Genomic DNA, 13,248 nt, shown 5'->3' on the forward strand with positions numbered 1-13,248 from the left:
CAATCTCCTTAAAATGCTTCAATTATAAAAATTATTCGAATCAAGAGCAGGAATTTAATTCATTAATCCTATATAAATAATTTAATTGACTCCTTCTAATTAGGGTTTTAAGTTTATATTGATAAATTGTTAATGTATGGCAGGGTTGCTGTTGGTGTTTTAGCATATTGCGTCGCCGGTGTAGGTCGATGGTGGTTGGACGGCGTCCGGCGACGGTAGTAACGACGGTGATGGAGGCTGTGATTAACAGCGGAGTTGGTTGTGTTGGTTATCAACGCAAATACGCATAGTACACACCAACCTAGTAGACTAGTAGTACATTGACAATGTAATATACAAACTAAAAAAAAAAGTGATAAAGCAAGTCATCAGCATAGTACATCAACGTAGTACACACCATTACACCAACAATTCCTTAACACCACCGCAACCCACCGCCGGCCCCTCATCGCCGTCTGTCTCGTTGGCCTACCAATGGACTTCCCCGCCGGCGACATAACGACATAGCCGTCACAACCCACCACGACGAATTGGAGTACAATGTGTCGCAACTCCTAAACTGAAACCACCACCCTCCGGCCTCTGACCGACCATTATAGTCCCACTGCCAGCGGCTAGTCGGCCGACCGACAAACCACCTCTCCTAATGTTTTGTTCATTAACCATAAGTGGTTGAAATTAGAGGATTGTGGCCATGAGAGGGGTATAATTGTCAATAATGTACTGCACGAGTAAAATGTGTACTGCGAAAATCAGCACCCATATTATTTACTAATCTCCCGTCTTTTTTTTCTGAGTTGGTTACATGTAGTTAGAGTGTTAGATCTACTATACGGGTCGAGCGGGTTGAGTCTCAGCTTGGGTTATAAAAGAATGGGATATTCTCTCGTGTACCCCTCAACTTTTTCATTTTCTATGATATACCCCTCTTTTCATGCAAAAAAACTTTGACCGTCAATAACTCTTGGCTACAAGTTCAGAATACGATAACATTTTTTTCCAAATTGACCGTCTTTAAGAGGTCTTCCGTTTCAAAAAAAAATCACCGACATCTCAACTCTAGTCGGGAATTATGGTCGGTCAAAGTTTATTCGTTAAAAAATGTTTGACCAACCATAACTACAGGCTAAGAGTTCAAAAAGCGGTGAATTTTTTTTCAAATTGAAGGCCTTGACGAGATAATTGGTTTGGAAAAAAAATTACCGTTTTCTAAACTTGTAACAGAGAATTATTGTCGGTCAAAGTTTTTTTGCGAAAAACGAGGGGTATACCATAGAAAACGAAAAAGTTCAGGGGTACACGAGAGAATATCCCTAAAAGAATTGAGTCACAAGTTGGGCCGATGTCATACTAGAGTCGAATCCTGATTCTTTTTAAAACTAGAGGTTCTGGATCCGACTAGTCTAATAAGTTAAGATCTAGATCCCCGACTCATAGCTATTGGGTCTAGCAGATCCGGGTAAAATGGTGGGTCGGTTGTTTTCCATAAATCTAATAAATCAAAAATCATTCCTCCTCTCACTAAACTTTTTTTCATCACTATTCACTACAAAACACACATCCCCGCTTCATTACTTCTCTCAACGACACACTCCTCTTGTTTTTTAAAACTCTTCATCAGTGTTTTAAACATTTCTCTTTTCTCAATTCCCACTCGGCCACTCTTCATCGCCATTGATCATCATTGTTCACCGGAATTTGTATTATTAATCATCATCGACCCACGTGGAATAATTCAAACAAAACAAACCAAAACAAATACAATAGCGAACTCAAAGGCCTTTGACCAACTAAGAAGAAGTAAAGACGGTCAAATAATGAAATTCTCCCCTTTTTACATTAATAAATACTCCGTATAAAACAGTCTTTTTGATGGTTTTTGTAATAAAAATCTCAAAAATATTATTATTATTATTGAGTTCTGAACTCAACTGTTCTCAATCTAAAACCCAACTTTAAACCTGAAGAGTTTTAAACATCTTTCCACACAATGTGTCATATGGCCAATATCGACAAATCAAAAACTGAATCCAAAGTTAAGACCAACAATGTCGTCTTGAAAATCATAATCAAGGAGCATCACTTGGTATCGAAAACCTCTTAAATTGAATGTCGTCAATCAAACGATTCAATTGGTTATAGGATGAACCAACTGGACTTACGGCATGTGTAGCTAACTTAGCCAAACAATCTACCTTGCTTAGGAACTCATCTTTACGGGTGTCCATGAGATCTTTGATCATCGTCTCAACCATGTGTCGACTGCAAGTATCCTTCATGTCGAGCCCAATATTCCAAACTTCACTCACAAGCCTACTATTCACTTGTTGATCAAAAGTGAAAGGCCAACAAATCATGGGCACACCTTCTACAATACTCTCCAAAGTCGAGTTCCATCCACTATGAGTCAAAAACCCGCCAATCGCTCTATGTTTTAAGACCTCCTCCTGTGGAGCCCACTTGACTATCCAACCTCGTTCTTTCGTACCCTCCAAAACTTCGTCTGAAATCTTCAATTGAGCCTCGTCTACAACGTCAATCACTGAATTTGGCCTCCTAACCCAGAGAAATCTCGTCCCGCTATTCAACAGTCCGTGCCAAAACTCGAATAGTTGATCTTTCGTCATGAATGCTAGGCTTCCAATACTAACAAATAGGACCGATTTTGAGGGTTGAGCATCAAGCCATGTCAAGCAACTTCTATCTTCCTGCCATATACTATTCGAGAATGACAGGGGCCTATCGACACTTTCAGGTTGTTCTTGTTCAAGTCGAGTCGTGAGGTTTAGGTGTAGTGGACCGACGGTGTACAAGTTAGGACTTAGCGGATGCATGTGAGAGAGCAATTCACCTTCAAGATCATCGAATGTATTGAGAATGTGGCCTTGAGCGCTTGAATAATGTTGAGCTTCTTTGAGAATAAGTTGAGCAACTGGTTTGTTTGGATCATAATCTCGACAAAAAGTTGGAAGATCACGACGTCTTAAGTAAGTTTCCATCCCTGGTACGCTTGTTACCGGTGCATCCATATCATCCCCTGCATTCAGCAAAAAATAGAAATTAGAGATTAGTGATGATGCAATTCTGCAGTAGAATCACAATTCTGAAGAGACGGTTTTCTTTTATGTTACAGAAAGTCAATCAGTGTGTGTGAAAGTAGAAACAAAGGCAGTTTAAATACAAAGCGATACAGGTTCAGGCATGTGACCTATCGTCACCTGGCGTTTCGGCTTTGCATTTCATGTGGGTATTCAATAAACCGTTTGTTCACCAAGATACTAAACATCCATTAATGTCAAACACTTGTCAGGTATTAACTGAACCAGTGCGCCGTCAAAAACTTACAAAGATATACCCCTCTCATTCACCGGAATCATACCGTTTACTAAATACATAGATAGGCAGGCAAGTCTCTCCAGTCTCCATAGTATGATTCCGGCAAATAAGAGCGAGTAGTACATAGATAGGCAGGCAAGTCTCTCCATTAAAACTGGTTCGTCAAACCTTTAAAAAAAGGGTACATACACTACATTTTCTTAAGAAAAAACCGTCTCTCAAATGTGACAACTTATGATAAACGAGCATTTGTTCAACTCTAATTTAAAATTGTGTAATTCACTCAGAGCCTTTCTTGTAACTTCATACAACTACTGAAGAGATATTCATAAGTTGACGGGACAATGATCGCTTTGAAAAAGTCAAAAAATTGACTCCATGAACGATAATCAAGGATTTCTTTACAATTCTCTCCTTTTCACTACACAGGATCTGAAGGAATAATCCTTCCCTGTGTGCGGGCTCTAAAGAGGTCGAAGGTATGTCAAAAGATTATGGAAAAAACCGACAGCGTATAGCAGCACCCGCTAGATGCTAAACCAGATACAATACATATACCAACATACTTTGCCAGTAAGATAGATGATCTTCGCCGGCATGTATAGTTTCTGTACATAGAATAAGAGAATAGAAATAGAAACAGACCAGGAAAAGGAAGGTCTCCAGCATGAAGCATCTTAGGAACACAAAGACAAGTCCATAGACCACATGGACTAATTGTGTCAAAGTAAACAAGGGGCACTCGTATCTCGTTAGCCACATCCGCCATGAACCAGAATAAACCATCAGCTATAACACACGTCACCGGCTTACACCCCGGTCCAGCCAAGCCATAAGCAAGAAGCTCCCTCAGACGGCTGCCTGCGGTCTGGGCCTGGACTCCAAGGAAGTTGGTAATGTCAGCTATCTGCAAGGCCCCCCGTGGGTTCTCGAACGAGCCAAACCCATCAGGCACAGTTGCAAACCCAAAACGAGACCCAAAACGGGCCAGGCGAGCAGCTGCAGGGGAGTGGAGGTCGAGTCGATGCTGAATGAATTCTGTGTTGAGGAAGGTGACAGCAACAGCGGTTTGACTGAGGGACAGGATGAACTCGGCTAGCTTGAGCATGCAGTTGACTGGACCTTGGATCGGTAACGGGAATATAACTACGTGTGCGGTAACTTCATTGGAGGCATCATCTGGTAGCATCTCCATATTATTGTCTTGCACTCTTGCTATGTTGATATGTATCTGATGGAGTTATACAATGCATCCCTTACCGATTCTAGTCTAACTTTATAAGCTTCTCTGCCCTGTTCTTTATAAATTACACTTGCCCAGTCATTTCTTTGATAAGGTCTACAACAAGTCTCCATTAAGACGGCACTATCCATTTTAAACTTAAGACGAATCAATTACATACTACTTGTGTATATAAGAATGCATAGGGAAAAGCAATATATTTGTCTTATATACAAAAGTGATAGGACACTTGACCCATCTTAAGCTTAAGACAGACAATACCGCCTTAAATGAGAATTTGTGGTCTATAGTAGCTTAATTATAAGCTTCTAAATCTTCTACCATCTTAAAAAAAAAAAAAATTTATTGCAGAAAAGACAATCAAGGGGTCCAACAGATACAACAATATTTTATTGCATTGGTCATTACCCTACTCATTCAAAGTTTATAATAGAAAAATAGAAATATTCTAATGGAGTTAAAACAAACATGTAAAATATTAGGTATATATATGTTTTTTTATATATATGTCTTAACCACTGCTTATTAATCAATCGGAAACTCGATTCTAACCCTTAGTAATGGGCAGCTATTCATTCTTGCACAATTTAAAATGGACTTGGTACCTTTGGCCAATTCTCAACCGATCAGAAACTAAACCAAAAGGTAACTCCTACAATGACATCTTGAAAGCATACTCAATGTGCATTACTTGGTATTGCCAACCTCTTAAATTTGATGTCGTCGATCAAACGATTCAATTGGTTATAGGATGAACCACCTGGACCGACGGCCTGTGCAGCCAACTTAGCCATACAATCTACCTTTTTTAAGAACTCCTCTTTACGGGCTCCCATAAGATCTTTGACCATCGTCTCAATAACAACCCGATTGCAATTATCCTTCATGTCCAGCCCCATCTTCCAAACCTCACTCACAAGCCTACTATTCACTTGTTGATCGACAAAGAAAGGCCAACAAATCATAGGCACACCTTCCACAATACTCTCCAGGGTCGAGTTCCACCCACTATGAGTCAAAAACCCACCAATTGCCCTATGTTTTAAGACCGCCTCTTGTGGGACCCAACTCACTATCAGAGCTCTTTCTTTTGTACCTGCCAAAACTTCGTCTGAAATATCCAATTGGTCCTCGTCCACAATGTCAATTACCGAATTTGGCCTCCTAACCCATAGAAATCTCATCCCGCTGTTCACCAATCCATGCCAAAATTCGACTAATTGGTCTTTCGTCATGAATGCTAGGCTTCCAATACTAACAAATAGGACCGATTTTGAGGGTTGAGCATCAAGCCATGTCAAGCAACTTCTATCTTCTTGCCATATATTATTCGAGAATGACAGGGGTGAATCCACATTATCAGATTGTTTTTGTTCAAGTCGAGTCATGAGGTTTAGGTGGAGAGGACCGACAGTGTACATGTTAGGACTAAATGGACGCATATGAGAGAGCAATTCACCTTCAAGATCATCAAATGTATTGAGAATGTGGCCTTGAGCGCTTGAATAATATTGAGCTTCTTTAAGAAAAAGTTGAATGACTTGGTCGTTTGGATCATAATCTCGGCAAAAGCTTGCAAGATCACGGCGTCTTAAGTAAGTTTCCATCCCAGGTACACTTGTTACCAATGCATCTAGGTCATCCCCTGCATTCGGCAAAATTAGATATTTAACATTGTTGATGATGCAACTCAACAGAGAAATATTTTTTTAAAGATAACACTGATGTTTTTATTATATAAGTGTTGATCTGAAATCATTAATAATGATCTGACCTAGATGCGGTATAAATGTAGACAATACATTCTCACTTTAGTTCTGTGCTTCCAATTGGAAAACAAAACATACCCAAAATAGAAATTACGCTACTGTAACAACCCACCGAACCTGGAAAAGTGAATAATTACAACTTACAAGGTACTGTATTAGAGTATCTTTTTACAATATAGCCCGCGACTACAACATGCACACGCATTAAAACATCTATGCGCATCTTAGGCCCGGCCCTTATCCGGTCACACGCATACAGTGATACAACTTATTCATGACAGGACAGTGATATTCAAAAATTTACATAGGTTTGATCCGCTAACCCCTCCTAAACCCAATAATATTGCTTGCCGATGAGTCAGAAGGTCAATGTTAAGCCAGGCCAGCAGCCAATTCATGCTCAGCGTGTGATCGCCTCGCATCCAGTGATCCAGAAATATGAATATCACTAAGGAACATTCATTCTAACTTCACAAAAGAACTAAAGAAATATTCAAAGGTTGATTGACTGTAATTGCTTTGAAAAAGTCAAATACTCAGCTATATACCATATTACCATCGTAATTAGCCAACCATCAACAAAGACCTTAATGGCCTATAATTAGCAAGATACCAATTAATAAAAAGAGCAAAGGAATAGCACCACTGAAGAAAGGCCACAAACATACATATATATAGCTATATATCAGACATTATCCCAAATCTTCAGTGGCAAACGAAACAATTTTTCTACCCATACTCAACCATCATCTTACCCTTTTTTTTTATGACGAGGGGGTTGAATCTCCTCGGGCCCATGCATTCCCGCACCACCACATGGACCATGTAAGCCACCCCCTTCAGGGGCTGCAGTGGCCAAGTGATCATCGCCCGAGCTGGTAGTCGAACCCGGGACCTCTCAACTCCTGCATTTCTGCAAGCTTCAAGGTTTAACCCGGCTACCACTGGACTAAAACCACTATTTTTAATACCACTGTTTTTGGCTAATTTTAAAATTATGCATAATTTCACATTCCGCTACATCCTTTATTTTCCAATGGCCACGTAATATACTTAAAATAAATATATAAAAGTTTAATGGTTATTTATCCGTAATCCGTAGGTAATGGTCTACTAAAAAAACTAGTATATCTAAATGAGAAACAGCTACTCGTATGTGACAAAGGGACAGATAGTTATCCCTAATGTGCATACAGTATATTGTACATAGAAAAAAGAAAGTAGGAGTTGAAAGTGACCTGGAAAAGGAAGGTCCCCAGCTTGAAGCATTTTAGGCAAACAAAGATAAGTCCAAAGACCACAAGGGCTAACAGTCTCAAAGTAAACAAGGGGCACTCCAATCTCCTTAGCCACATCAGGCATGAACCAAAAGAATCCATCTGCTATAATACACGTCACTGGCTTACGGCGCGGCCCAGCCGAGCCGTAAACCAGCAGCTCCCTCAGCCGGCTGACAGTCGCTTGCGCCTGGTCCCCCAGGTAGTTTGTTATGTTGGCAAGCTGCTGACCCCCACGGGGGTTCTCGTACGGGCCAAGACCGTCGGACACGGTCTCGAACCCAAAGGAGGGTCCGAAACGGGAGAGCCGGGCAGGGGCAGGGGAGTGGAGGTCAAGCAGGTGTTGGATGAACTCGCTATTGATGAAGGTGACAGAAATGGTGCCTCGGCTAAGGGAGAGGATGAGCTCAGCTAGTTTGAGCATGCAGTTCACTGGGCCTTGGATAGGTAAGGGGAATATTACAACATGTGGGGTCACCTCATTGGAAATATTATTTAATAGTTTCTCCATTCTTGGATTGCTATGTTGGATATGTGATGAAGTTGTGTCTCTTATGTTCCTCACCTAAATTTATAAGCTTTCTCAGCTTTGTTTTATTCAAACTTACCCGGGCTACCGAAGAGGTCTAGTAGTTAAGACGGGTGAACTTTAAACACTACTTCGATGGTACGAACCCTCCCTCCTTTAATCTTATATTAACCCTGTATTTTCTTAAAAAAAAAAATAGGAAAATGTGCACTAGCCTAATCATTTCTTTAATATGTGCACTAGCCTAATTATTGAATAAATATATATTTTAGAGCAGAAAAGACAAACAAGGAGTCCAACACATAAGAAACAGTCTCCACCAGTGGGTACTGGGTAATGCAATATTAAATTCAAGTGGTTGGGGACTTGGGGTGATGAGGTATACTATTAAGACAGACGATTAAATCACCACATCATTTGAGAAACTAAAAACCTCCCCCGAAAGTCCGAAACGGAAACATAAATTATTGAGACAAACACCCTCAAGGGTCCATGACATACAACAACATTAATTTAACACCATGCTGCAAAAACCATCGCATCTAAGTGCCCGTTGGGAAAAAATAAGTTTATGCAAATTTATCTTATGTTTAAATACATCTACTGTTTTCACTTTTCAACTACCTATAATAAAATGTGTGTCAAGAAATCAACCAATTGATACTGCACAATGAAGCACAATTGAATGTAGGAGTCCATGAGGATGCAGACCTACGATAATTTACTAAGATGCTTCATCCTAGCTCTTTAATCAGGACTTTTATTACTCATCAGAACAACCCTTATCAGTTGCGACATAAGAAACATAACAGAAAGATCAGGGATGACATCAGGAATATTAAAAATGAGAGCTAGCTGTCAGAGTTGTTTTCGACTTGCGTTCTGGAAAGCAGTACAGTACCCAACACCAGGCAAATATACAAAGTAAGAAGTATTGAAGGTATTCTGTTACAGGTACTTTCTTCAAAGGTTTACATCATCAAAGACTTTTTGCGGTTTTTAGAATTGGGATCAACTAACTATGGTATTTTAATTCAGCTCGTTTATAACAAAACCACGAGTTTACGTAATTGCCGACGCAATTTCATTTGCGGTCAATTGAATATAGTTTTTTGTGCTGACAACACAAAATTTTAAGTGTGTACATATAAGCTCTTTACCGCAGCATAGGCAAAATTAGTGCACTTTTGGCTTGTAAGGTGAATCCATTTTTAAAATAATGCTCAAAAATAAAATATTTGTCGTTTTGGGCCGATTTTGAAAATATTTGTCAAAATGATGTCCACGTAGGCTCGGGATTTCTGGACCTGAAACACGCCAGCACCAATGGCGTGTTTGGGGAAGGAAACACGCCATTAGCAGTGGCGTGTCTTTTCAACAATTTTTTTCTTCAACTGACAGAACTTAAAAAAAAAATTATACAAAGACTCGCCATTGGGAATGGCGTGTTTCCGCTCCGAAACCCGCCATTCTCAATGGCGTGTTTGCTTTAGTGCATTTTAATGAAGTTTCTTTCCCTACTCATTATAAACACGCCATTGGTAGTGGCGTGTTTCAGGTCCAGAAATCCCGAGCCTACGTGCACACCATTTTGACAAATATTTTCAAAACCGACCCAAAACGACAAATATTTTATTTTTTAGCATTATTTTAAAAAATCGTTCAAGTTTGTAACACCAAAATTAACAAGTTTAGTATAATAAGCCTTGTGGGTTGAGGGATGGCCACTATTATCACAAATACTACAAATCATGTTACAAATTGCTAACTTCAAGCATTAGGAGCATGCTGAGAAACATGTAGAGCAGAGCTGTGCCCAAGCTTAAAGGCTAAAGCATACGAGAGCAGGAATCAAAATCAAGCCTACAATAGCAACTTGACTGTTTGAACGGCATCAAAAGCAGCTGTAGTTTGTTTCTAATAAATTAGCAAAAAAACAAATTAAGGCCTCCTGCAGATGCTAGGGTATGGGGTCGGATGTACACAGTCTTCCTCTGTTCAGGGGCTATTTCTGGATGACCCGTATACCCAAAATGAAATAAACAAATAAATAAATAAAGTGCATTGCATACTTCACGATTAAAAAAGTGCAACAAGTTTCGTAAGTCATCTTTCTTTAATGTCAACCATAGTCCAGAAGTAAAGACGAGCTATGGCTTTATTTTGTGTTTGATCATCCCTCAACAAAAACGTCAAATAAGCAGGTATCACCCATTCGCTACCATTAATTGACATAACAAATTGTCAGTTTAGAAAACAGACGACATAATGCCACAAATCCACATACCTGTTATTCCCATGAAAAACGCCCCGCTGGGATGCCTTCATAAGGCGATAGGGGTGAGAAGTGGAAAGTGAGTTGATACATGTTCATTATTTACAACCAACCCGAGAACATTCTTCAAAATCTCCTTTAGAGTGTGCTGCCAGTGGATTAAAAAGAGTATAAATAGATAACCCTTCAGAGTTGAGAGGCAGTAAAACAGGGTTAAACAGCTTTCAAGTTTTGAGGTTGTCCAATAGCAGGCATGCTTTGATTGATGTCTTAAGTTATACTCTATATCATTTAGCAAATTTCACATTTCAAAATTCAGCATCCACCCCACTTAGCAATTTAAAAGTTACAATTAGCAACTTAAAAGATTTAATAAATAGATTAATCAGATGAGATATTGCAGGAAAACGAAATGTAAATTCATACACAGAGAAACTTGCTGCTCAAAAAAATTTCAAAGTTGGAGGTTTGTAATCAAAAACCTTGACATAATATTCATTACACATATCCACAAATAAGTCAAGTAATCTTTCTTCATTTGGAAGGTTTTAGAAATGGAATGGATTGAGTCCATTCAAGTGTTTGGTTGGGTGATTTTGGAATGGAGTTAGATACCCAATGGATTCTAACTCCACCCCAACCCCTTGGAATCCCATACCCACCTCTTCCCCTTGGATTCCAAATCCATTCCTTCACGCTTATTATGAAAATGAACCAAACAAGTTTTTAAAGGAATGGAATTAGAACCCCATACTACTATGGTTTCTCATTCCATTCCATTCCTACACACTAAAGCAAACGACCCCTAAAAGATAAAATTCTGAACATACATCAAGTGTTTGCTCAAGTATGTCAATTGCAGCAACACCAGCTCCGCAAGATACCTAATACGTATTCACAACTCAAAAGTCACAACTATGCCTGTAACTTGTAAAAAAAACTGCAACCAATGAAGATAGACAAGAAAACTTGCAAATGCAAATCATCGTTCAACAATAGAAAATTCTATAGACAAGCAAACTATTATCAATTAGAAGTCTCCAAACGATCAAAACTTTTGCATGGATTGCTTGACTACTACTCCGTATATCATAATCAGCTATTCTAAGGATTGAAATTATACATGGATATGACGCATGAAAGATCTTCACTCAAACAAAAAGAATAGATAATTTCACATTGCTGTTGCAGCTCCTTTTTATTGTCCCTCAATTGAGAGAAACAACAAATGAGAAAAAGAGAAGGGCGAGTTTACAAGATAGCAATTCATACCATCATATATTTTGGTAATTCCCCACTTGAAGTAGAATAAAGTATATTGGACATGTCCAAATTAACCACAATCTCAACTTGTTAGGCATCATCTACCCCGCGAATTAGATCTCTCACAACAACTACCTTTACTATCTTTTTTTCCTCTACTCCCGAGTCCTCGACATTATTCCCCATATCTCACTCAACTCCCCCATGAATACTTTTGCTTAGAGAGTTTGAGTACATCAGGAATCTCACATAAGTTTCAGTTACTCGTGTCCTTGTGAAGCTCTAAATACAGTTACGTATTACCCAACCACTAGGTAAAACCAACCACTAGGTAATCTCATCACCGAATAAATCTTCATTGAGTGAAGTGTAGAAAATAAGAAACGCTTTCTATTATTGATGAATTGCATAATTACAAATGCATCATATACACTTATCTATAGTACAAGAAACAATTCTAAGTAGTGATAATATATTGCTCCTAATTAAGAAACAAACAGTAGCATTGTTTCAATGCCACGGTTATGTTTTAGGCGTGAGATCATGATCATCACATTGAGTACAACATCTCGAGCTAACTTCAATGGCACCACAGTACCACACTCAGTGGAATCACATCAATGCCTTCCAAACATTAATCGAAGATGTAATACTTCGAACATTTGTGTGGTTAACATACATAAATGCCTTCCAAAAATCCTTATAGAAGGTGCATATCAGAATATATCCTTGCTTCTAGTCCACTACTCCCTCTATCCCAATCATTTTGTTTACCTTTGATTATAATACCACTCACGAAAATAATAAAAGGTAAACAAATGATGGAGACGGAAAGAGTACAACGCTAAGTCATTGATCATATGTACTTTCTTGTGAGTTTGGGATGTTCAATTATACTCCCTCCGTTCCGGTCAATTGTGGTCCTTTGGTTTTGGCACAAAGACCAGGGAAAGAGGAGGGGCCAATTACTAAATGACAAATGGAACAAAATGAGTGTTAGTGTGGATGATCAAATTGCTCATTAAGTTCATTCTTAAATTAGAAAGGACAACAATTGACCGAAACGCCCCAAAATGGAATAGGACAACAAATGACCGGGACACAGGGAGTACGTTTTAGCGGGTTAACAAAACTCTAGATGACACATAAATTGCATCCAGAAGTGAGAAGTCCATTAAATGAATGCATATTCCAAATACCCATCCAACAGAAGAGGCCTTCTTCTTTGTTCACACAATGGTCACTCAGACTCAAACAAAGATCAAACCGAATTGATACGACAACAAAACCAGTTAAAAATATATTTCCTCACTCTCCATCATACTTAAAAAAGTGAAGGAGTGAGTAATACGCTACAATTCACTGTCGTAATCAAATCAAAACGGTTTTGAAGCATAATATACGAGCAAGTAGTAGTTATATACTCCCTCCGTCCCGGTCAATTGTTGTCCTTTGGTTTTGGCACAAAGACCACGGAAATAGGAGGCGTCGGATTAAATTGAGTGTAAATGATCAAATTCACTCTCCATCATACTTAAAAAAGTGAAGGAGTGAGT

General features: G+C 39.0%; 2 protein-coding genes and 1 long non-coding RNA gene across 3 annotated transcripts; 1 reads left to right on the plus strand and 2 right to left on the minus strand.

Annotated features, from left to right (window-relative positions):
- Positions 1–1,911: 1,911 nt before the first annotated feature.
- Positions 1,912–4,667, minus strand: LOC141596858 (7-deoxyloganetic acid glucosyltransferase-like). The gene is made up of 2 exons (XM_074417121.1): positions 3,982–4,667; positions 1,912–3,037 (listed from the first exon to the last, which is right to left on the minus strand). Exons 1-2 carry the CDS (start codon positions 4,529–4,531, stop codon positions 2,070–2,072), a joined length of 1,518 nt encoding a protein of 505 aa, XP_074273222.1. The 5' UTR covers positions 4,532–4,667; the 3' UTR covers positions 1,912–2,069.
- Positions 4,668–4,954: 287 nt separating this feature from the next.
- LOC141596848 (7-deoxyloganetic acid glucosyltransferase-like) lies at positions 4,955–8,378 on the minus strand. The gene is made up of 2 exons (XM_074417109.1): positions 7,587–8,378; positions 4,955–6,224 (listed from the first exon to the last, which is right to left on the minus strand). The coding sequence occupies exons 1-2, from the start codon at positions 8,134–8,136 to the stop codon at positions 5,257–5,259; spliced, it is 1,518 nt and encodes a 505-aa protein (XP_074273210.1). The 5' UTR covers positions 8,137–8,378; the 3' UTR covers positions 4,955–5,256.
- Positions 8,379–8,928: 550 nt separating this feature from the next.
- Positions 8,929–12,016, plus strand: LOC141596867 (uncharacterized). Its single transcript, XR_012522620.1, has 2 exons — positions 8,929–9,353; positions 9,822–12,016. It is a non-coding gene; the product is annotated as an uncharacterized LOC141596867 (long non-coding RNA).
- Positions 12,017–13,248: the final 1,232 nt, after the last annotated feature.

The sequence above is a fragment of the Silene latifolia genome, chromosome 1 (genome assembly GCF_048544455.1).
Source record: "Silene latifolia isolate original U9 population chromosome 1, ASM4854445v1, whole genome shotgun sequence".
NCBI lineage: Eukaryota > Viridiplantae > Streptophyta > Magnoliopsida > Caryophyllales > Caryophyllaceae > Silene > Silene latifolia.